This window comes from Equus quagga, chromosome 2, assembly GCF_021613505.1.
Source record: "Equus quagga isolate Etosha38 chromosome 2, UCLA_HA_Equagga_1.0, whole genome shotgun sequence".
NCBI lineage: Eukaryota > Metazoa > Chordata > Mammalia > Perissodactyla > Equidae > Equus > Equus quagga.
Genome location: NC_060268.1, coordinates 57,977,473 through 57,998,936, shown reverse-complemented (window position 1 = coordinate 57,998,936; position 21,464 = coordinate 57,977,473). Strand labels below are relative to the sequence as shown.

General features: G+C 41.7%; 1 protein-coding gene across 8 annotated transcripts in view; it reads left to right on the top strand.

Moving 5' to 3' along the window:
* CSNK1G1 (casein kinase 1 gamma 1) overlaps positions 1-18,458 on the top strand; it is a 186,633-nt gene extending 168,175 nt beyond the window's left edge. For 4 of the 8 annotated variants that reach the window (XM_046653435.1, XM_046653436.1, XM_046653438.1 and 1 more), the window contains 3 exons: positions 551-661; positions 10,414-10,520; positions 17,817-18,458. In XM_046653435.1, the coding sequence (XP_046509391.1) occupies positions 551-661; positions 10,414-10,520; positions 17,817-17,871 (273 nt within the window). In that variant the 3' untranslated portion in view covers positions 17,872-18,458. Of the gene's footprint in view, positions 1-550; positions 662-9,584; positions 10,389-10,413; positions 10,521-17,816 lie in introns of those variants that run through there. The other 4 variants (XM_046653440.1, XM_046653439.1, XR_006887481.1 and 1 more) reach the window with 4 other exon arrangements.
* Positions 18,459-21,464: the final 3,006 nt, after the last annotated feature.

Genomic DNA, 21,464 nt, shown 5'->3' with positions numbered 1-21,464 from the left:
ATAAGAAAGCATATTCCAGCCACTGCTGCTGCTCATTTTGTCTTAGTTGAAAGTCTCCTGTAGGTTTATGTTGAGAGTAGTGGGCTCCCTATTAAAGGAAAAGGCATATTATCTTGATTCCTAATGCTAGGAGTTTTCTGTATTGACTACTGTTTATTTAGATGGATCTTTAATCAGTAAAATGATTTGTAAGTATGATTGTTCCTTTGTCCAACAATCTTAACATTCTGCTTAGTGGCTACTGAAATTTTACTAATATGGAAGCTAAAAGGTGATTTCCAGCTTTTGATTTTTTTTTTCCTCTTTAATGATTATTGTTTGTGTCTGGGTGAGGATGGTATGCTATAGATTGTCGTGTATTGGCTCATCAGGCTGAAATGAATATAGCCAAGCTAACTTTTTCCTTAGTGCTTTGCAGCAGTTGTTAGTTTAAAATCCAAAACAAAAACAAAACCTTCAGGGACACTAATGTACTTGATTTTGTTATTGCTTGCTGTTGCTTCACCTTTCCTTCCATATCTTGCTCTCATGCTTCCTAATGCCTGAGCAGACTGCATCGTCAGAGCGCCGAGGAGAATGGGAAATCCAGCCCAGCCGGCAGACCAATACCTCGTACCTGACGTCTCACTTGGCTGCAGACCGCCATGGGGGATCAGTGCAGGTACTTACTGCCTTTATTGCCTTTTCCTGGCCTTCCCATCTTGGCTAGTAGAATGTTGGCTTGCTTCTGAAACTCAAGTTCCTTTAGAATGGAAACTTTTAGCAAGGTTGAGCTGCTTCTATAGTTAACTGAATATCTATGTGCTGATTTTCTGCCTACATGGACTTGTAAGAGTCACTTGTTGAGATGATTGCTGGTTGTTGTCATTGCTTAAGAAATGTCTGTATGATTTCTGATAATGATTTCTGGTTAAACTACTACTACAACCTTGATCCACTCATGATAAACCATAAAAATAATGTCAAGGTAGAAGTCTGTTAGTATCACGTCTGAATTTGTAACGACCTGAAACGTCTAGAATAAGTATTTTTTGGATCGAGGACTGCATATGTAGCTCATTCCATTATGATATATGCCTTAGCGCATAAGATGAGAATGTTAATTGGTCCAAGTCAGCTGTTTCTGAGTGGGTACTCAAGAAGCTGGGCTGTTTCTTTTGTCTCCCTGGAATAAGTGTGGTCTTGGAGAATTATTTCTGATTTCATTTGGACTATTTTGAATCTCTGTTCTCTCTAGTACATAAGAACATCTTGTGTAACTTTTCTTATATTACTGTTTTACTAATCTTAACCTAAATATTCTTCTCATACTGGTTAGTTACACCATCAGTTTGGGCCCTCAAGTGAAACCCAGAGCTACCAAATAGAAATTCTTGTGATGGAGTAGGCAAGCCTTTTTGCACGTAGAAATACATCTTAATAGGCTTGGTTGTCTAGGATATGCTTTTACATGGAATGATTCACTGAAGATGGTGTTATTCACTGAAAGTTAGAAGACAGCTTTGGCCCTGTAAAAACCTCTTAAGAACATCTAGGTAAAAATGATGGCTTGAACATACAGATGAATTCTCACCCTATCTTGAAACACCTGTAAAGGAATGATAAAGGGTTTTTTTTTAAAGGTGTAAATCCATATAAGGATGGAGAAAACAGAAGAGGTAACAACAACAAAATGTTAGAAGCTGCAAAGCAGATGGGCAATTATTAAGTGACTTAGGAGTCCTAAGAAAACTGAATCCTGAGCCAAGAGAGGGGAAAGCTGAGAGCCTATTTACACTGGGAAATTCCCAAAAGGCTCAGAAATTGGCCCTTGGGTGCTTGTGAGTGTGGAAGGGCATGTGCTAAAATAAAGAAGATTCGTTGAAAGTCTGTTTAAGAAGCCAGAGATCCCTAAAAGTGCTTTCGCTCTCCCCAGCAAAGACCAAAGATTTATTCTTTGGAGAGGGCAATATAGAGGGTCTCTGGGTTAGGGGATATGAGGCATGTTTGGGGACAGAGTGCTATACTGAAAAAAGGGAGATTAAATGAAAGTGAACATACTGAGTGCCTGCTTTCCGCATTTAGTGCTTCAGAATGCTGATAGCCAGGTATGTCCCTTCCAGGCAGGAGATTGAGTCAGCTCTGGGGAATCTGACCAGCCCAAAGACAACATCTGAGCATACTGACAACAGGGTGTTTCTAATGAATTGGCCCAGCCACATCATTCTGCAGTAGATCCACACGTAAAAGTCCCACTCCTGTACTCACAGTGCCAGTTAACTTTGCAGTCTCCCATTCTTAAATCTGAGCAATCAAGGGTTATCAGACTTCTGAGGAAAGCCTTTAGTAAGATAGAGACCAACAAGGCAAACAATAACAGCAACCAAAAAACCCTTATTATTAATATCCTCAGAGGCAGAAGATAGTGCAACTGTGAAACAAGGACAGGATGCTATTTTTAAAAGGAACATTATAAGAGCAAATCAAAAAAGAGCTCTTGGAAATTAAAAACATAATATTGTAGACAAAAATTTTAAACTCAGTAGTTTGGAAGATGAATTTGTGAGGAAGTCTCTCAGAAAATAGAGCAAAGAGAGGGAGCGATGAAAATAGGGGCTGGCCTGGTGGTGCAGTTGTTAAGTTCGCACGTTCCACTTTGGCAGCCCGGGGTTCACCAGTTCGGATCCCAGATGCTTGGCAAGCCATGCTGTGGTAGGTGTCCCACATAGAAAGTGGTGGAAGATGGGCATGGATATTAGCTCAGGGCCAGACTTCCTCAGCAAAAAGAGGAGGATTGGCAGCAGATGTTAGCTCAGGGCTAATCTTCCTCAAAAAAAATAAAAAAAAAGAAAATAGTAGCAAACAATTAGAAGATTTAAGGAGAGTCCAAGAGGTCCAATTTCTAAATAATGGGACTTCCAGAGAGAGGACAGAGAAACTAGAGGAGAGGAAATCATTGACAAAATTTTCCAGAACTCATGAAGACTTGTTTCCTGATCAGAAGGGCTCACTGAGTACCCAGCATAATGGATGACAGAACCACACAAGGGTACATCATTATGAAATTTCAGAACACTGAGGACAAAGAGAAGATCTTTCAAGCTCTCAGAAGGAAAAAACAGTCATATGCAAAGAAAAAGTCAGGCATTAGTATATGTAGCTTCTATTTTTGAATGGCAATACTGGAATCAGAAGGTAATGTACAATGCCTTTAAAATTCTAAGGGAAAATTTTTTCCAACCTGGAATTCTATACTCAGCCAAACTGTCAGTCTGGTTGGAATATAGAATAAAGATATTTTCAAAAATCAATAGTCTCAAAAATTTTACTTCTCATGCACCCTTTCTTATGAAGCTGCAGGAGGATATCCACTATGAAAATGAGTAAACCAAGAAAGAGGAAGATATGGAATCAAGGAAATAAGAGATTCAACACAGGAGAGAAGCAAAGGGACTCTCCAAAATAATGGTAAAGTTAGGAGATCCTAGGACGCCAGTAGAAGAGGATAGCCTGTCCCAAACAGAGCTGGTCCAGAGGCTTAGAGAGCAATTTTAGTAAAATGATGAAATGACCAGGATACTGATATGTCAATATCTTGAAAGTAGCTGTTTAGAAAAATGAGAGAGTTTGGTTAGAATTAGTGATCAGCAACTAATGTATAAAAAGCTAAGTAAAGATACATTTTAAAAGATAATTAATTTCAAGGAAAACAAGAAATTCTACAGGGAAGGAAAGATAACCATGGTATACTTTGTGGCACAGCTGTAAGTAGCTTTTAATTGTCATACTATAAATACTAAGAATTGATTTAGTCAAAATTACAGTGTAAACTATAATGGAAGAACAGAAGAATGGAAAAGGTGAATATAATCCCCAAAAATGATGACTCAAGATGCATGTTATTCGAGATGGGGAGGTAGAAAACAAAGGAATCAGCTATAAAGGAAGGGGAAAGGGTGGAGCAAAGGAGAGAGACTGCTGTTTTCCTTAACAATCCATGTAAAAATATTTTGATTCTTTACACAGTGTGCTTATATAACTCTGATAAAAATAAAACCTAAATATGTACACGTCAGTTTTTGTCTATCACATTTGCTAAACTTTGTAAGTTTAGTAATAGCCTATCCATCTACTATTGTTGACATGTGAATTACAGCTATTTTGGAGGGTAATTTGGGAATATCTGTTAAAATCCTAAATATCTATACGTTTTGATCCAGTGAATCCAGTTTCAGATAATGCACAGATACTAAAGATATATGTTCTAGAACAATGCTGTTAAAAGATATATGTCACATTTGCAATTTTAAATTTTCTAGTAATCACGTTAAAGAAGTAAAAAAACAGGTAAAACTAACTTTGATAATATATTTAACTCAGTATATCTAAAATAGTTCAACACAAAATCAATATTAAAAATATTGAGTATTTTACCTTATTTATTTATTTATTTTTTACTAAGTCTGAAATCTAGTGTGTGTGTCACACTTACAGAACATTTCAATTTGGACTAGCCACATTGTAAGGCTCAGTAGCCACATGTGGCTAGCAGCTACTGTATTAGACACTGCAGTTCTAGAATGTTTATTGCTGGCTGGTTTCTAATCCCCAAAAATGAGAGGCAACTAAATGTTCATCTGTTCAGCATTAACTAAACAAATACAATACTTCCATATGGTGGGGAAAGAGAAATCTCTGGGCAGTATGGAAAATGTCCAAGATGTATTGTGGAAAAAGTGAGTGGTAAAACAATGAGTAAAATTGGCCCTGATTTATTTATTTTCACATATGTATGAAAAAATATATATAAAGGAGAATACACACACACACGTTAGTGTATGCAGGGGAAAAAAAGAAACAGTGTAGAGTAGGGTTGGGCAAATACAACCAATGGGCCAAATCCCACTTTCTGCCTGTTTTTGTAAATAAAGTTTTATTGAAATACAACCACACTCATTTGTTTACATATTACATGAATAGTTTCAGCACAGACTCTCTAGCTCACAAAACCTAAAATAGTTACTATTTGTCCTTTTACGTAAATACTTTGCGTATACTTATTGTCAAGGAATATACACCAAATTTCCCACTAGCTACTTACTTCCCTGTGATGATGTCACTGGAAGCTTGCACTTCTTATGTTATCTTTTTTAATGTTCTAATTTTATTTCTTACAATAAACATGCTTACTTTGTAATTAGAGAAAAAAACAAAGACAGTTTTAAAAAGGAAACACCACATAGTCAAGTGTTTCTGAACAGTTTAGGTTACTAGATTTGTGTTCCTGGAACACGGGTGCTCATTTGGACAGTGTTTCCTATTGTCCACTGTGAGAGGTTGTCTTTAGATTAGAATTGGAGTCACTTAGAGTTTCTGGCAGCACTTTTGAAAAATGCAGCCTCCCAGGGGCCAGCTCTGTGGCCGAGTGGTTAAGTTTGAGCACTCTGCTTGTGCGGCCCAGGGTTTCACCGGTTCAGATCCTGGGCGCAGACCCAGCACAACTCATCAAGCCATGCTGAGGTGGCATCCCACATAGTTAAACTAGAAGGACCAACAACTAGAGTATACAACTATGTACTTGGGGGCTTTGGGGAGAAGAACAAAAAAAGAGGAAGATTGGTGGAAGATGTTAGCTCAGGGCCAATATTTAAAAAAGAAAGAAAAATGCAGCCTCCCTTTATTCTCTCTAAACTAAGTTCTGCCAGCTTCCTTGACACTTGGATAGAGAACAGGCAATTGTGCCGTTTCCCTAATACCATATTAAGCTCTGCTGCTTCTCACTACATCTTCCTCGTTGATTTTAGCACCAATTTTTGTAAACTCATAAAGGCTATGCTTTTTGCAAACCAAATTAGCAGTTCCTTTGTAGCACAACAGATGCCCACATATTCCTGAGTTGTCTCACTTCCCAAAGAGAATGCGGTCAAAGTATGCTTGGCCTAGCCTGGAAGAGTGGCGTGCAGAATGCCGAAATGACCTGATAGAGTTTGCTCTGATAAGCCGCATGGACACTCCCATTCCAGCCTTTTTAATGGGCAAGACCTCCTTTGGTTCCCATCCTTCCAGTATTTCCACAGATCTTCCATACGTGAAAGGCCTAAATTCAAGAAGACAGTATGTTTTTCTCTTTCGAAAAGATGACTCTAAAGTTGTTCAAATTAAAACGTATAGGAAATATCTAGAAATCTCCAGGCAAGAGCATAAGACTTAAGAACGACTTTTAACTTTTAGCTAATATTTGCTTTCGTCAAATCTTTATAATTTTTAATTATTTACAACTCTTGTTGAGGTCAGTATTATACCCATTTTATAGATAGGGAAGCTAAAGTAGAGAATTACCAAATATATTAGTTGTGAAAAGTAGGATTGAAATGTTGATTATCAGCTCAAGTACTGCTTCCTTTGGTACACAGCTCTGATTTTTCTTCACAGTAACATTTTGAAAATAGGACTAATGAACTCAAATTTTTGATATTCCTAAAAGGGATGTTACCAGTATTAAGGAGTAAGTTCAGAATAATGCTTCACCTTAGTCTCTTTCATGGCTATTCATATAAAATATTAATTACTGGGGCTGGCCCGGTAGTGCACTGGTTAAGTGTGCACGTTCTGCTTCTCGGTGGCCCAGGGTTCGCTGGTTTGGATCCTGGGTGCGGACATGGCACCGCTTGGCAAGCCATGCTGTGGCAGGTGTCCCACATATAAAGTAGAGGAAGATGGGCACAGGTGTTAGCTCAGGGCCAGGCTTCCTCAGCAAAAAGAGGAGGACTGGCAGTAGTTAGCTCAGGGCTTAATCTTCCTCAAAAAAATAAATAAATAAGTAAATAAAATAAAATATTAATTACTTTGGTTCTGTGTAATATAGTCAGAGGAATGTAGGATTAGTTTTAATAGTGATTACAGCAAAATAAATGTCAGTATTTCAGGTACACAAATAGCTTATTTGTTAGTGATGTTTTACTTAAAAATTTCATAGAAAAAGTACAAAAATGATATTGTTTAAAATACTAATAATTCATTACATTCATAGAGTTTCTTTACAGTTTTTCACATTTCTTTCCTAGACATCATCGTATGTAACTATGAGGTAGATAGCACCAAGGTCATTGGTCTAGTCTTGTGTAGCCTAGTCTTACAGAGTTAGAAATTGGAGCTCACAGAGGATGTTGATGGTAGAGGCAGATCTGGAATCCAGCTCGTCAGTCCCCTACACTAGTGTTTGTTCCACTGCACATCAAAGCTGCAGTTCAGTGGTTTGACAAACTGTGCCTCCAACCTGAAATAATTAAGTGGATGCTCTGAAGGGCCAGGTTAGTAGCCATTGATTCCCAAATATATTACATGCAGTTGAGTTTAAGGTTTCCATTTGTGCCTGATTCGTTTGAAACTAGATACTCATTGATACAGACGAGATGTCTGGTCTGTAAAATGGGGATAACCTCTTCTTCCTTAGATTGTCTATGGGCATTGCTTGCAGGCCATGCGGCAATTCATAGCAGGGAGAAATTAGAGTGTGACCCGAAGTCATCAGGTAACTCGCAGCAGCGATGCTTACTCCTGCTTTGTTTGTGTCAGTAGAGGCCAAGGCATTTTGTTTACCATCTTGTCTAGTTCCTACATTGTTCATGTTAAGAAACTTACTATGATTTTTCTTTTAACCCTTGAGCCCACAGAATGAACTTACTGGCATTATCACTAGTGTGAAGCCAGAATATGCCCACAAGAAGCAAATGTAGGCTGAGGAAAGCAACAAGACAGCATTAGTGTGAGGAGCTGTGGTTCTCCAATCTGTAAACCTTCTCTCCTCCACTTTTTACTTTTGCTGTTTTTTTCTCAACTTTTTTTTTTTTTTAAAGCTTGGCACCTGAGCTAACGACTGTTGCCAATCTTTTTTCTTTTTTCCTTCTTTTTCTCCCCAAATCCCCCAGTACATAGTTATATATTTTAGTTGTAGGTCCTTCTAGTTGTGGCATGTGGGACGCCACCTCAGCGTGGCCTCATGAGCGGTGCTGTGTTCATGCCCAGGATCTGAACTGGCAAAACCCTGGGCCACCGAAGTGGAGCATGCGAACTTAACCACTCGGTCACGGGGCCAGCCCTTCTCCTCTACTTTTTATTTTTGCTGGTTTTTTCCTCAACTTTTTATTTTGAAATTTTCGAATCTACAGAAAAGTCGGGGAGGGAGGTTTGCAATGAACCTGTATATATCCTTATAACCTAGGTTAAGGAATTATTAAGATTTTGTTGTATTTGCTTTAACTCTGTGTTTGAGTTTGGTTGGGGGGGAGGAGGGTTGCTAAACTATTTGAAAGTAAGTTGCAGTCATCATTACACTTTATCCCAAAATATTTCAGCCTGCATCTCCTAAGAACAAAGACATTCTCTCATGTAACGAACAACAGTATTGTCATATCTAAGAAAATTAATAATAATTCTTTAATATCTAATGTACTGTCCATATCACATTTCCCCCATTGTCCCCAAAATTAATTTTATAGTGTTCAGGATCTAATCAAGGTTCACACATTGCATTTAATTGTTATGCCTCTTCAGTCTCTTTCAATCTCTTAAACTTTTAATCTATAACAGTCACCCCTGTTTTAAAAGAAAAAAAAATTTTTTTAAATATGCCTTTTTTAAAGAGTCCAGGCTTATTGTCCTATAGAATGTCCCAGAATTTGGATTTGTCTATTTTTTTCTGTAATTACTTAGATTCAGATAAAACTTTTTTGGGGGATGGGGGCAAGAATACTACATAGATAATGTTATATAGTAGTTATTATATTATGTCTGGAGATAAATAAGGTCAGGTGGTTCCATTAATCAAGAGACGCTAAATTTGATCACTAGCAGAAATTTGGGTCTCTCTTGGGTAAGTCCAAATTTAACGTAGTTTTCTTTGACTAACTGTACATCATTGTTTAAATTTTTGTTGAAGAATGTATTATTAATAAGAACAATAAATATTTCTGGTTTAGAAATAATGGTTGGTATACACTACTAGTAAGCAGTATTCACCTTGTCTGCCCTTTTCTCTTTGAATAAATATCCCCAAAGACTCCTTATATTAATATTTCCTCCCACCTTCCTCTTTATGACTATGCAGGATATTTTTGTGAATTAACTGCTGATGAGGACCCCAGATCTAGAGGGAGATAAGAATAAAGATTTTTGGTGAGAGAATAACAGTAATCTGAACATTTATTCAGCCATTACCACGTACCATAGCATTAGGCTAAAGTACTTTTTGTGGATTTTCTGCACAGTAACCCACTTAGGTAAGCAGCATTGTTTCCCCATTTTACAGGTTAGGAAGTTCAGGCATAGAAAGGTTGAGGTCTTGCCCAAGGACCCACAGCAAGTAAGTGATGGAGCTAGGGTTCAAACATGGGTGACTAAGCCTAGATCGCACTTCTTATTTACTGTTCTCTGCTGCCTCCATTATTATGTTCCGTGTATTATACTAGACACTGTCTCATACATTTTTTTGTGTAATTCTCACATCATCCTGTAAGAAACAGTCTCAAATAAATGAAGTTACTTACCCAAGAGCATATGATATCTGAACCATTTATCCTATTTTGTGGTTCTCTCCCGTGTTTCAGCCAAGGTCTTTAACAGCAGAGTGGTTTGTCCAGCGGGGTCCCTTTTCCCACTCCCCAGCACCCACATAAACAGGAATCGTGTGCTGGAAATGAAACCAGGTGGCAGAAGCAGCTGCACAAGCAAGAGAAGCCTGATCGGGTCCACATTAACCAGATGACAGGAGTGAGAGCCTTCAGTTACAGTTCGGGGACCATCAGTGAGAAATGGGATGACACTGAACCTGAAATAAAGATTGTTGAAATAAGACTGGTCTTCCAAGGGAAAGTGTTTCCTTACCGTCTGCACTCTTACCAGAGAGGATGTGGCAGTCTTGTTATTTGAGTAACTTCAAATCAATGGTCAAAGCCATGAAGAAATTTCTGAAGGAAAGTGATTGCTTATAGTTTCTGATACCCAGTATTTATTTCCTTTTTAGGATTTTTTTAACATCATCACTGAGTCTATATATAATTATGGCATAACAAACTGAGAGGAGTAGAATTATAGAGAGTAATATGTCCTATTTCATAAGATTTTTGTGAGGATTAAATTTACACACACACACACACAACGTAGCAGAGTGCCTGACACAGAGCAGGCGTTCAGTGTGGAAGTTTTTATCATCAGTCTATGATTACATCACTGAATTTTGTGTTTTCCCATGATATGAGTCTGGGAACCTTCCCTAAATTAGGACAATTGGCCCTTCAACCCAGGAAAACAAACATTCTAGACACTGCCTATCTAGAACCTAAGCTAGAGACCGGATCTCCCTTAGAGACCCTGTCTGGCGCTGGCAGGAGGCTCCTACTGCCATGGTGTCTGTCACACTCTGTCTTTCTGTTTCAGGTGGTTAGCTCAACCAATGGAGAGCTGAATGTCGATGACCCCACAGGAGCACACTCCAATGCACCAATCACAGCTCATGCCGAGGTGGAGGTAGTGGAGGAAGCTAAGTACGTTCATCTTTCAAGGGGGCTCTTGAGTCATAGGTTGAAAAATATTTTCTCTGTCTCTTCTCTCTGTGTGCTGGATCATCTCAGACTGGATTCCTCATGCTTGTGTCCACAGCTTTCTTACTTTGACCATTTTATTTTTTGCATGGTGCCTTAAGGCTGCTGCTGCCTTTCTTTAGCTGTGATTTCTGAGAGGACAATCACATTTTTCTAGTCCACATGGAGCAAAAGGTATAGTGAACTAAAAGAGTTGTGATATAAGAGCTGCAGCACATGGTAATCAGGAGCTTCTTGGGGCCCTGGAGCTTCTTGCTCCCTATGGGACACAGAGAAAAATCTACTTATCTAGATAAACCCTAGGCCATGCCAAATAGCATTAGATTTCTAGTTCTTGGCCAGCCACTCTGCGTGTATATTCCTGGAGCAAGGATTTTAGGGCCATTTTTTGTTCACTTGAATGATTCTGGATTCAGAGAAATTTAGATGAGTCAGGCAAGAAAAATAGTCTCTGTACCTGTGAGTGAAAGAGTCTTGGGTAGGAAAGGAATTCACACGAATCCCAAGAGAGTGAGGAGGTTCCTTACTCCCTTTCTGCTTCTCTTGCATGTGAATGTCTTGCCCTGCCCATACAACCAGTCCCTTGGTGCTCTCTGCATGGTCTGTGTTTAAACTCTTAGAATATGGGGTGGAAGGTGAAATTACTGTCAAGTCTGCTGCAAAAGCAGCATTTCTGTTACTTCTTTCCCTTTTTGCCCCATCCCAAATTCAGATCCAGATTTAAACTCCAAGAAGACATGAGGTAGGGAGAGAGAAGTCCTTTGCAAGTCACTAACTGCTGCCAAGCCTAACATGGATGACCCTTCTTATAAACCCTTTGAGAACATGCAGGCTATGGCAGTATCTTATTCTCACAATCAGGCAACATATTTCTAGGGATATTGTGCCCTAAGAGGTCTCTTGAGTCCCCAAATAGCCTAAATACAAGCCAGAACATGCTTACACCTCTGGGTATAAGGTGGTGAGAGGCCAATCTAGACCTGCATTCTCCTTCCTTCCAAATACACTTTGTATGATTGTCCCCCATGCTCACTCTCCTGCTCTGCTGCCCATCTATGTGATGAGCTCATTTTGCTTTTAAAAGGTCCTTTCCTTGGAAAGCCCAGACTTAAGGATTCATACTCAGTAGATAAAAAACAAAAGATAGAAGGGATGACTTGGACTCTCTCCTGTCGAGTCTGCTAACTCTGCTAAGCAGCTTCAGATGCTCCTCTCATGGTTTATATAAGGCCCTGGTACATAACGAGGGCAGAGGGAGTTTTTAATGCCAGGAAGAGACCATTTTTAGTAAGGAAGCGTGCTCCCTATTCTCAGGGACTTTGGAGATTTTAATGGTACTCACAGTTTTTCAGTTTCCCTGACAAAACTGCATTCTCTCAAATAAACAATGTAGTACTCCTACCCTCTGGGTTCTCAACCTTGGCTGCACTCTGGAGTCACTCGGGGCATGTTAGAAAATACAAATGCCTGAATCCTGGCCTTAGAGATACTGGTTTAATTCATCTGGGATATGGCTTGAGCATCAAGAATTTTTGAAGCTCAGGTGATTCGAATGTGTAGCCAAGGTTGGGAACCACTGCACTTGCTGTGGTCTGATCCAAATCTTGTCTGGGCTTGAAAGATGGCTATACCCATTCCCACCCCTGCTGCATTCCCAAGTCACTGTTGTAGCTATTACTTTGAAGGCTAGAAGTTTAGTTCTGGATTTCATAGTGTATTTTGAATACCAAGATTAAATGGGCTTTAGTTTTACAATATGCCCTATACAGATTTATCTTTTGAACCCATTCGTTTCATTTCATTTGGTAAATGTGTATGTGGTAAATGCTAATCATGTTTGTGATTGTGGTGTTTGTGTCCTGTGTATGAGAAAGGGGGCCATTCACGCGAAGAGATTTCAATCTGGTATATTCTGTCCTGGTATAATCTAAACTCTAGGATGTAAAGAGAGTTTAAAGTCTCCCCATTTAGCAAAAAGGATCACTGTGCCTCTTTGCCACCAGTTCCAGGTTGGGGCCTTCTGAACTATGTAGAAACCAGAAGGGAACAATTATATTTGACCAAATTTCATCCAAAAGCTTATAGTTTAGGGCATTTTGTGTTCTGATTTCCCTAGTGATTTCATGAGCTACCAGTCCACCTTGCCCAGGGAACTGTCAGGGCGCAGCCATGTGTTTTTCTTCTTGGCTTTCTATGTGTATGGGGGGGAGGGGGGAGAAGCCATGTGTCCACCTGCTTGATCATTTTCATGGGAAGAAGTCACAGCTAGAGAAGCACAAGGCATCCCAAACAACCCCTCGTTGCACGCAGCTGTGATGCTATTTGTCCATGCAGCCTGCTTGTGGGAAAAAGGAGCTGTTGCCTATGTTAAGATTCACCTCAGGACTGGGGAGACTGTATGACACCTTCACTTACAAGCTTTTGATTTGGGGTTCCCACTCAGCTTGTTTTGTGTAAAAGAGGAGAGAAATAACAGGGTCTTGGTTTTCATTCTAGATACAAAATGAACATTTAACTTCCCTTTTTCTCTAGCTACAGGACACAGTCCTTATTTAAGTATGATTGGAAGGGTAGTGTGGCAAGGCAGCTTTTTAGTTGATTTTTGTTATGGTAAGAACACAGGAATTTTTGGTTATCCACTGACTTTAGCTATAACTTAGCAAATGTGGACCTCATTTCCCCTGAAAACTAACAAGAATATGGGATTCAGGCCCTTCTCTGGCAATTATACCTTAATCCAGAGCAGTGACCCTCTTCCTCTGAGTCATCTCCTAATAAGGTACAGTGTCTCTTAAGCCTTTTTTCCCCCTCTAGAGGAAGAGCTAACTGCTGGCTGCTTTAGTCAGGCACGTTGGACTTACAGACACGCTAGGGACTTCTCTTTCCCTCAGGATAGCTGGGAGCTTAGCTTAACAAATTGCACAGTAAGATTTCATGTGGGAACCAAAATGGCTTGGCCTTGATGCTTAAGAGAATTCTTATAGGCAGGATCATTGCTCTTTCTCCTGCTTCCTTCCTGGAAGTTGCCCAGGAAAGCCCACCCTGGGGCTCCCACCAACTCTTTCTGTTTTACCTTACCCCTCACTGAGATCCAGCTCCCACCTTGATGTCTATCAGGCACCTGCCCCCAACCTTCACTTTAGTGTGGGGACCAAGTGGCCTGGGCCTACTCACCCTACCTTGACAGAGGAAGAAACTAAACACAGACACATTCTGCATGTTTGCATGGCTCACAGGGAGTCGCTTCCATCTCACCTCTGTGAACTAATCTCTCTCTCTTTCTCTCTTCCTTTCTGTGTTTTCTCTTTACACACTCTGTAGCTGCCTGAAAATGCTCAACCTGTGGTGAGTCCCTCTCTCCAGTCCACGTGCTAGGGGAGCGGACCAGACTAGGCCGGGATTGGCAAAACCAAACAAAATGCCTTAGGAACACTGAATGGCTTCCATATGCCACCTTGTGACATAACCACCCAGACTGGGGAACTAGATCCACAAGGTGGGGATGGGGCAGACGTGTACCCAAGAATTAATCTGTTCCTTCTTTCCTTTCAAACCCACCTCATCGCTGACTCCTCCTGTCAAAACAATATCCCACAGCATCCAAAATTATCCCTTTATTTTTGGCTGAGTGAATTTTTTCCCAAATTAATACGATCAGATATTATCAGACAGAGAGGGACAGAGATAGGAGGACAAGGTTACTATATCAGTTGTTTAGATTACTCCACAACCCCAAGAACACTTGTTGCCAGATAATCTCACATTCTGCAGCTTGTTCTCTAACCTGCTTTGGAAAAATCTGTGACTTTTCTTTTTGATTCAGCTGGTTCTTCATCTGTAGGATATGAGTCTCTCAAAAAAAGAGCTCCTCCTTGAGGGAGAGATGGACATTTTGTTGGTGTCATTTGGGGTTTTTTTGTGTGTGTGTTTTTTTATTGTCTCCTCCCCCCCCCCCATAAGAGAATATAGTGGGGAAGGGCTGACTTGACCAATGAGATGTTGGAGCCTCTCTTTTCCACTCCTGGAAAGATTCCTTAAATTCTTGGGAACAACATGAGGTATATAGAAGGGGAAACCATTAAGAATCCATGTTTGACGAGGCACATTCTTGCTGTAAGACAGAGCCCCCTCCCCAGCTGTCTTCCCAGACATTGCCTCTGACCTTCCAGGTGCTCCTAAGCTAGTTGGTCTATCGCAGTATGGAATTTTAACTCTCCCACATTGTCTGCATGTATGGGGTCACATGGTGATAACAGCCTGCTAGATTCTGTGACTACCTTGTTTCTATTTGTCTTCAGTGACTGACTTGGGCATCTGTTTCTGAACCCTGTCTGAGCCAAGTTGCCTGCAGGGCTTCCCCAGGGATAGGAATGTATTGAATATAACAATTGGGTTTTATGGAAATAGAATTTGTAGTCTTACAATATCAAGGAGTACATTTGGCTTATTTATTTAGCAAACATGTGTCTGTGTAGTCTGACATTGTTGTGGTCTGATTTTTCCTGTGAGACATCGGTCACATGATCCTGACTGCAAATACAGGGCCTACTGTGTGTTCATCCAGCTCTGTGCTTGAAACTTTAGAGGGTCCCAGGGCCTGCCCCAAAGAGCTTAGATACCATCTAGTTGGAGAGAAAAGACATACATACTTGAATGAACAAGTAGTACTCCAGGACACTTATGTTATTGTCCCTCGAGAGGTCACTGTGGACAGGGGTGGTCACGGAAGACTTCATGGATATTGTGGGTCCTGAGCCAGGTTTAGCACCAGGGAAGAATGTACAAGTACAGCAAAGAAGAGAAGCATAGCAAAGGAATATCTGAAGGGAGAGAGCCAGGACATAGTAAGAACACAGTCTGAAAGAGGTAATGGCTCAGAGGCCTGAGGGAAGAGCACTTGGCTTGTGAGTAGGGCGACTGGATCAATTCTGACTCCAGCATGTTAAAAACTTTTGGTCATCAATTAAAGAATCAACTGGAAGGAAACCCATGATACAAGAAGGGTTCATCACTTGTCTTTATTCTCTTCTGAGAATAATTTATATGGAGTCACTTAGTGGGTTTGGTCTGGGGTCTGACCAAGTTTAGCAGGTCCTCTTGCTGGTAGTCACCAAGAAACCAAAGAGTTGAAGAGCAGATTATGGGGCCTGTTTTCTTGTGGGTAGAATTATTTAAAATTTCTGCTACTGCTGAAGTTTAAGCTACAGTAATTAGCAAAACTTAATCAAGAGCTCTGAACCACAGCTCGCACAATGTCCAGTTAGGTGAATTCAGCATTGCACATCAGGTTATGACATGCTTGTAAGCAGACATTAACTCTTAGGACTTGCCTTGGAGGAGGTAAAAGAGAAGTTGTATCATTTGAAATGGACCAAAACGGTGTTTCAAACTTTTTTATGATTGCCCCTACTTAAAAATAAAAATCATCATCTTAGCATCCTCCGGAAAGAATAAGAATAGAAATTGGCTTAAATGTTAGTGATCCCTCTGAAAATCATGGTTAACAGGGATCCGGTAACTCTATTGAAATATCGTTGCTCCCGCGAAATTTAGTTTGCCTTGTTTAATATTAATTTCAGGATATTCAACTTGGAAAATGCCTGTTTTCTAAAGCATCTGTACAGAAAAAGATATTTTTTTTCCTTGACTCCTTCCCCAGTGATTCCATTGAGAACTGTTTTAAACAATAAAAGCTTTGGTCATTTTTATTTAAAAGAATTCATTCAGTCTCTCCAGATGCACATGACACTTTGTTTAGTGACTGTATTCCTACCCATTAATAGGATTTCACAAATGTCTATGATACTCTTAGGAAATCTTTTTTAAGACCCTCTTAAGAAGCTTTTGTTTCCAAAATCCCCATGTTTGATTCATTCACATATGATTAACGCCCATCATTGTCTGTGTAAATGTCTATTTCTGTATTCTAAGAAATTTTCTCCTAATTTTTAATAATTAGTCCATTGGGTGTAGGAATACCAAGGGGTCTGACTTTTAGGAGGGAATTCTAGCTACAGTGGAGAACTTAGGGGTATGAGAAGTATGCAGCAGTTCTTTATTTCCATATGAATATTCCTGGCATTAAACCCAGAAGGATTAGGCAAGAGACCCAAAGATAGTTTTCTCAGATAAGCTTTTCTTTCAAGGGCCCAGCAAGTCTGAGTATAATTCCAACTTTACTCCCCTCCATCATCTGGCATCTTGGACTCATCCACCACCTTCTGCCCCTTTCCTTCTCATTTCCTATGTGTCAGCTTCTGGAGAGGAGATACCTTTTGCACCAGCCATGCCACAGCCCTCATCACCCCTGCTGGACTAGTCACTACCTGAGCAAGAGGTGTTTCCTATTCCAAAGACAGGAGTAATGAGGGGATACTCAGACCTAAGCATGTGCCAAAACTGTGGCTGTTGCCCAGGAGGCAGCCGTTGGAGAGCTTATGAAGGAAGCAGGCCCCAACCGCCACCCAAAACAGAGTCAGTCCTTTAACCCAGTCTGGCACAGCAGCACCAGTCTCAGTAAGCTGAGTTGAGGAAGACCCTGCAACCAGATGCTTCCTGGTGATCAGCTCCTTGGCTGGGGCAGTGATTCTCTCTGAATGAAGAGTGGGCCGTGCTGATTTGAGTCAGGGATCTGGGCTCACAGTTCTTATTACAGTCAGGGCTTCTCCTGCCTATTCCAGGGGGCTGGGTGGAGGCAGGGATGGGGGATAGAATCCTTAATCCTTCATTAGTAGCATCTTGAGATCCTCCTAGAGTTCCAAATATACTTTTCATGGGGTTTGTTTTCCTTACTGTAGCCTCCCTACCCACTGATGACTGAAGTTGCATTAAATAATTTTACCCTCTGTATCAAGGGGCAGACAATTCAGGTTATTCTTATGCAGCCCTGAGGACCCCTAGCCTTGTTTCTAGATAAAGGTGAAGCATTTGGGTTGGCTGTTAGATTAGGAAGTACACCTTCTTCATAGTCCTTCCAAAAATGCATATTTTTGCCCTGCCTAGGCTGCAACATTTTGATAATTAGGTTTGATAGCTGTGGATTGAAATGAAGTAGCTGTTTCCTTTGGCTTCATAGCGGACACAGCCACTACCTCCAGTATGTGCACTGTAGATGGTGGGTGGCCCTGTGGGAGGGTGCCAGGGGGAAAATTCTACCCCCTGGAGTAAGCAGAAGCAGGCAGAAGTCTGTTGGAAGCTACAGGCCTCCCGCACTGACTTGCAATGTTCCTTGTGCTCCAGGTGCTGCTGTTTCTTTAAGAGGAAAAGGAAGAAGACTGCTCAGCGCCACAAGTGACCAGTGCCTCCCAGCAGTCCTCATGCCCTGGGGACTCTGACTTGATTGCACCTGCAGCTCCTGCCATTTCTCGTTGGAAGGGACTCCTCTGTGGGGGAGGGTGGAGATCCAAACCAAAAAGAAAACAGATGCCCCCAGAAGGAGCCAGTGCGGGGTAGCCAAGGCCCAGTGGGTCAGTGGCTGTCCCCACCTGCCTAAGGCTCTGAGCAGGTCCCAGAGCTGCTGCTCCCGCACTGCTTGCCCTCGGGGCTGCCTGGTTGACTCTCCTTCCTATTGTTTACAGTGAAGGTGTCATTCACAAAAACTCAAGGACTCCTATTCTCTTCCCTCCCCTTAGTTTACTCCTGCTTCTTGCCCTGCCCTCAACCCCTTCCAGCATAAAAGCTAGTGAGTTGAAGGCTTTGTCTGCTGAAGGAGCTCAAGAGGCTGGGGGTGGGTCAAGAAGGTAGGAGGAAGATGGTGGACCTGGACTGGAGAAGAACCTTCTCCACCTGCCGGGTGTGTGCAGTGTGCTTCCTTCGTCCTCTGTGCCTGTGCAGCCTCCATCCCCCACTGGCCACGGGGTGCAGGTTCTCCCTCCCTCCCTCCCGTGAAGTTACACTGTAGGACACAAGCTGTGAGAAATCTGCAGTCTACTGTCCCCATGTGTTGGCATTCTTAGCTTTCTTGACAAGCGAACTCTGTTCTCCAGATGGTAGTAGGACAATGTAAATTGTTCTGAGCAAAGGAAAAAAAACTGACTTTATTGCACTTTTAGTTTTTTTTTTTTTAAACAAAAAACATGGCAGATGCATATTGTGTCTGGTTATATTGGGAGTTTTCCCTTTTTTCTGTTTCGAGGGAGATGGGGCCAGCCAAGCCATTCAGTGAGAATATGGGTCCAGAGGACATTCTCAGTTGGAAAGAATTGGGTCTGCAGCACCCAGAAGAGAAGAAGCCAAACTCTGTGTCATTCTGAGTGAACACTCAGGTTGGCAACGAAACATACTTGAATTTTCATTCATCTTCTCAGCTGCTGAAGAATGTCCCTACCAGAGCCTCTTGACCTCATCAGCTTGCAGTTTGGACAACCTAGCTCTCCAGCACATGGGATGAGCCAGCCAAGCCAGACTGTGAACAGGAGAGAGTTCATCCAGAGAAGGAGATACTTAAAAAGAAAAATCTGAAATCCTTGTTTCCTCCACTGCCAGGGACTTCCAAATAGGTAGTCATGTGACTTCCTTAGTGACTTGGGGACAAAATTAGTGATGAAATAGCCACCACCATATTGCCACTAGTGGACAAAAAGAGGAGGAAAGTGAACCTGCCTTCCAACTGCCAGAGGAACCTCAGGATTTGGCATTACAGGGCCAGGAAATGTGGTGTACCGTCTGCCCCAGTTGCTGAGTTAAAGCATTTGGGCTGGCCTGCCTTATCAGAAACCAAGCACCTGCAGATCTTCTCCCAGCAGGTCCATAGCAGCAGACTTGGGAGTCTCAGTACATGGGGCTGTAGTGACTCAGGAGGGTAAGATTGGTTGGTGCTGGAAAATTCCAGGAGAAAGGAGACTGAAATGAAAGTCTAAAATTATGTTCTCAATTGGATATTGACTTCTTCCAGACTCGATGGCCATGCATCTAGAGCATGTTCTTCCCAGTACGCTCTCCGCCTCCCCCCATGGTGTAGTCACATGACATACTACTGTGAAGGGTCTTGGTTCCTCATTCACGCTTGAAAAGTCATAAGTGTATGGAGTTAATCTTCTCATGTTCAATATTCATGTGAGTTCAGCGGCTTATCCAGTCACCTCTCATTCCAGATATGATAGAGGAGAAAGGTCTTGTATCTGGGAGTAGAGAGAGCTAACTATGGAGGTCAGTGGCTGGTGGCTTAGTCTGGTGGGTTTTGGAACACAAAAATCATTTCCTCTTGCTTGAGATGTAGGGCTGTCTTTTGGACTGGAGGATGTGGGGATACTTTCTGGTAGTTGGCATTTCCTAATAAGTCCCTTCATGTATCTTACATGGAGCAGAAATAACATCAGTAGCATGGATCAGAGTTACTGGGCTTCACCTGTTCCATTGGGCCTTGGGTAGGAAATACTACTTCCCTGGTTTCAAACCTGCTTAGCTGATGTGAAGATTGTAGTTTTTCATTTCTTTAAAGGAAACTTTCCTGTATACAAAACAGAATGGCTGGGAGATGGTGTCACACCCCTTGCCCACAAGGATTTTGAATATTGGGATTTGCTTCCTTGACATTACCTAGTGGTTAAGGCATCATCACTGAACCTTACATAGTTTCTCAGTTGGCATTTGGGCAACTCTACTTTCCCATATAGAAAATTTAACTTCCTAATCCCTATATAGAAAAAGCCTTGCCTCTCAAGAGGAGGGCAAAGGGAAATGCTGGCAAAGGCTGGAGCATCCTGGCACTCCATACCCCACTAAGTGCCTCCCCACTCCTGCTTCCACAAAAAAGGAAAGGCAGTGACCAGTTTGGCCACAGGGCAAGCCCACTTTGCAGCTGGGTTTGTGACCTTTTTTTTTCAGGTCTTAAATTTTTTTGCTTTTTGTTGGTTTTTCTGTTTTTGGTTTTTTGGTCAGGAAGATTGGCCCTGAGCTAACATCTGTTGCCAGTCTCCTTCTATTTTGTATGTGGGACGCTGCCACAGCATGGTTGATGAGTGGTCTGTAGATCCATGCCCAGGATCCCCAGGCCCACGAACCCTGGGTTGCTGAAGTAGAGTGCACAAACTTAACCACTAATGCACTGGGCCAGCCCCTCAGTCTTAAATTGTTTTTAAAGGCTAGCTCTTGAGGGGTTGAACCTGAGCAGTTATGGGGGATCCTTCCTAATGCACTGTTATCCTTCTCTGCCCCCCACAAATCTCTTATGAGAGATAGGATTTTCATAACAAAGGTTATGAGCCCCAGGTCCCTCTGGCATGCAGGGTAATGGTGATCTTTGCAGGGCCATTGGCACTCCAAGGTGGTCCAGACCCCTGCGAGATTCTTTTGTAATCATCCTTAAAATTAAAAAAGAAGAAAGAAAAGGAGTACCTCAGGAGTAGTTTGGCCATCAGTTCCCTCCCCACCAGCACATCAGGGCTTCTTCCTCAGCCCCGTTGCTGGAGTCGCTTAGTTCTGTGCCTCAGCCAGGTGCTTGGGGTTGGGCGCTCCATTCACCACCACCCACCCACAACCACTTACTCTGTAGTTTTTGAGCTTTCTCCATTTCACAACCATGATGCCTAGGGATCTTTTTCTTTGGGATTGATGCAATTGTTTCTGAGTTACCATTAAATGCTAACAATATCTGTTCATTAAAAAAACCTTAAGGGGCCGGCTCGGTGGTGCAGCAGTTAAGTGTGCACGTGCTGCTTCGGCAGCCCGGGGTTTGCCGGTTCGGATCCCAGGTGCAGACGTGGCACCGCTTGGCAAGCCATGCTGTGGTAGGCATTCCACATATAAAGTAGAGGAAGATGGGCACAGATGTTAGCTCGGGGCCAGTCTTCCTCAGCAAAAAGAGGAGGATTGGCCGCAGATGTTAGCTCAGGGCTAATCTTCCTCAAAAAAAAAAAAACCTTAATGTTATACCATTAGGAGTTCTCC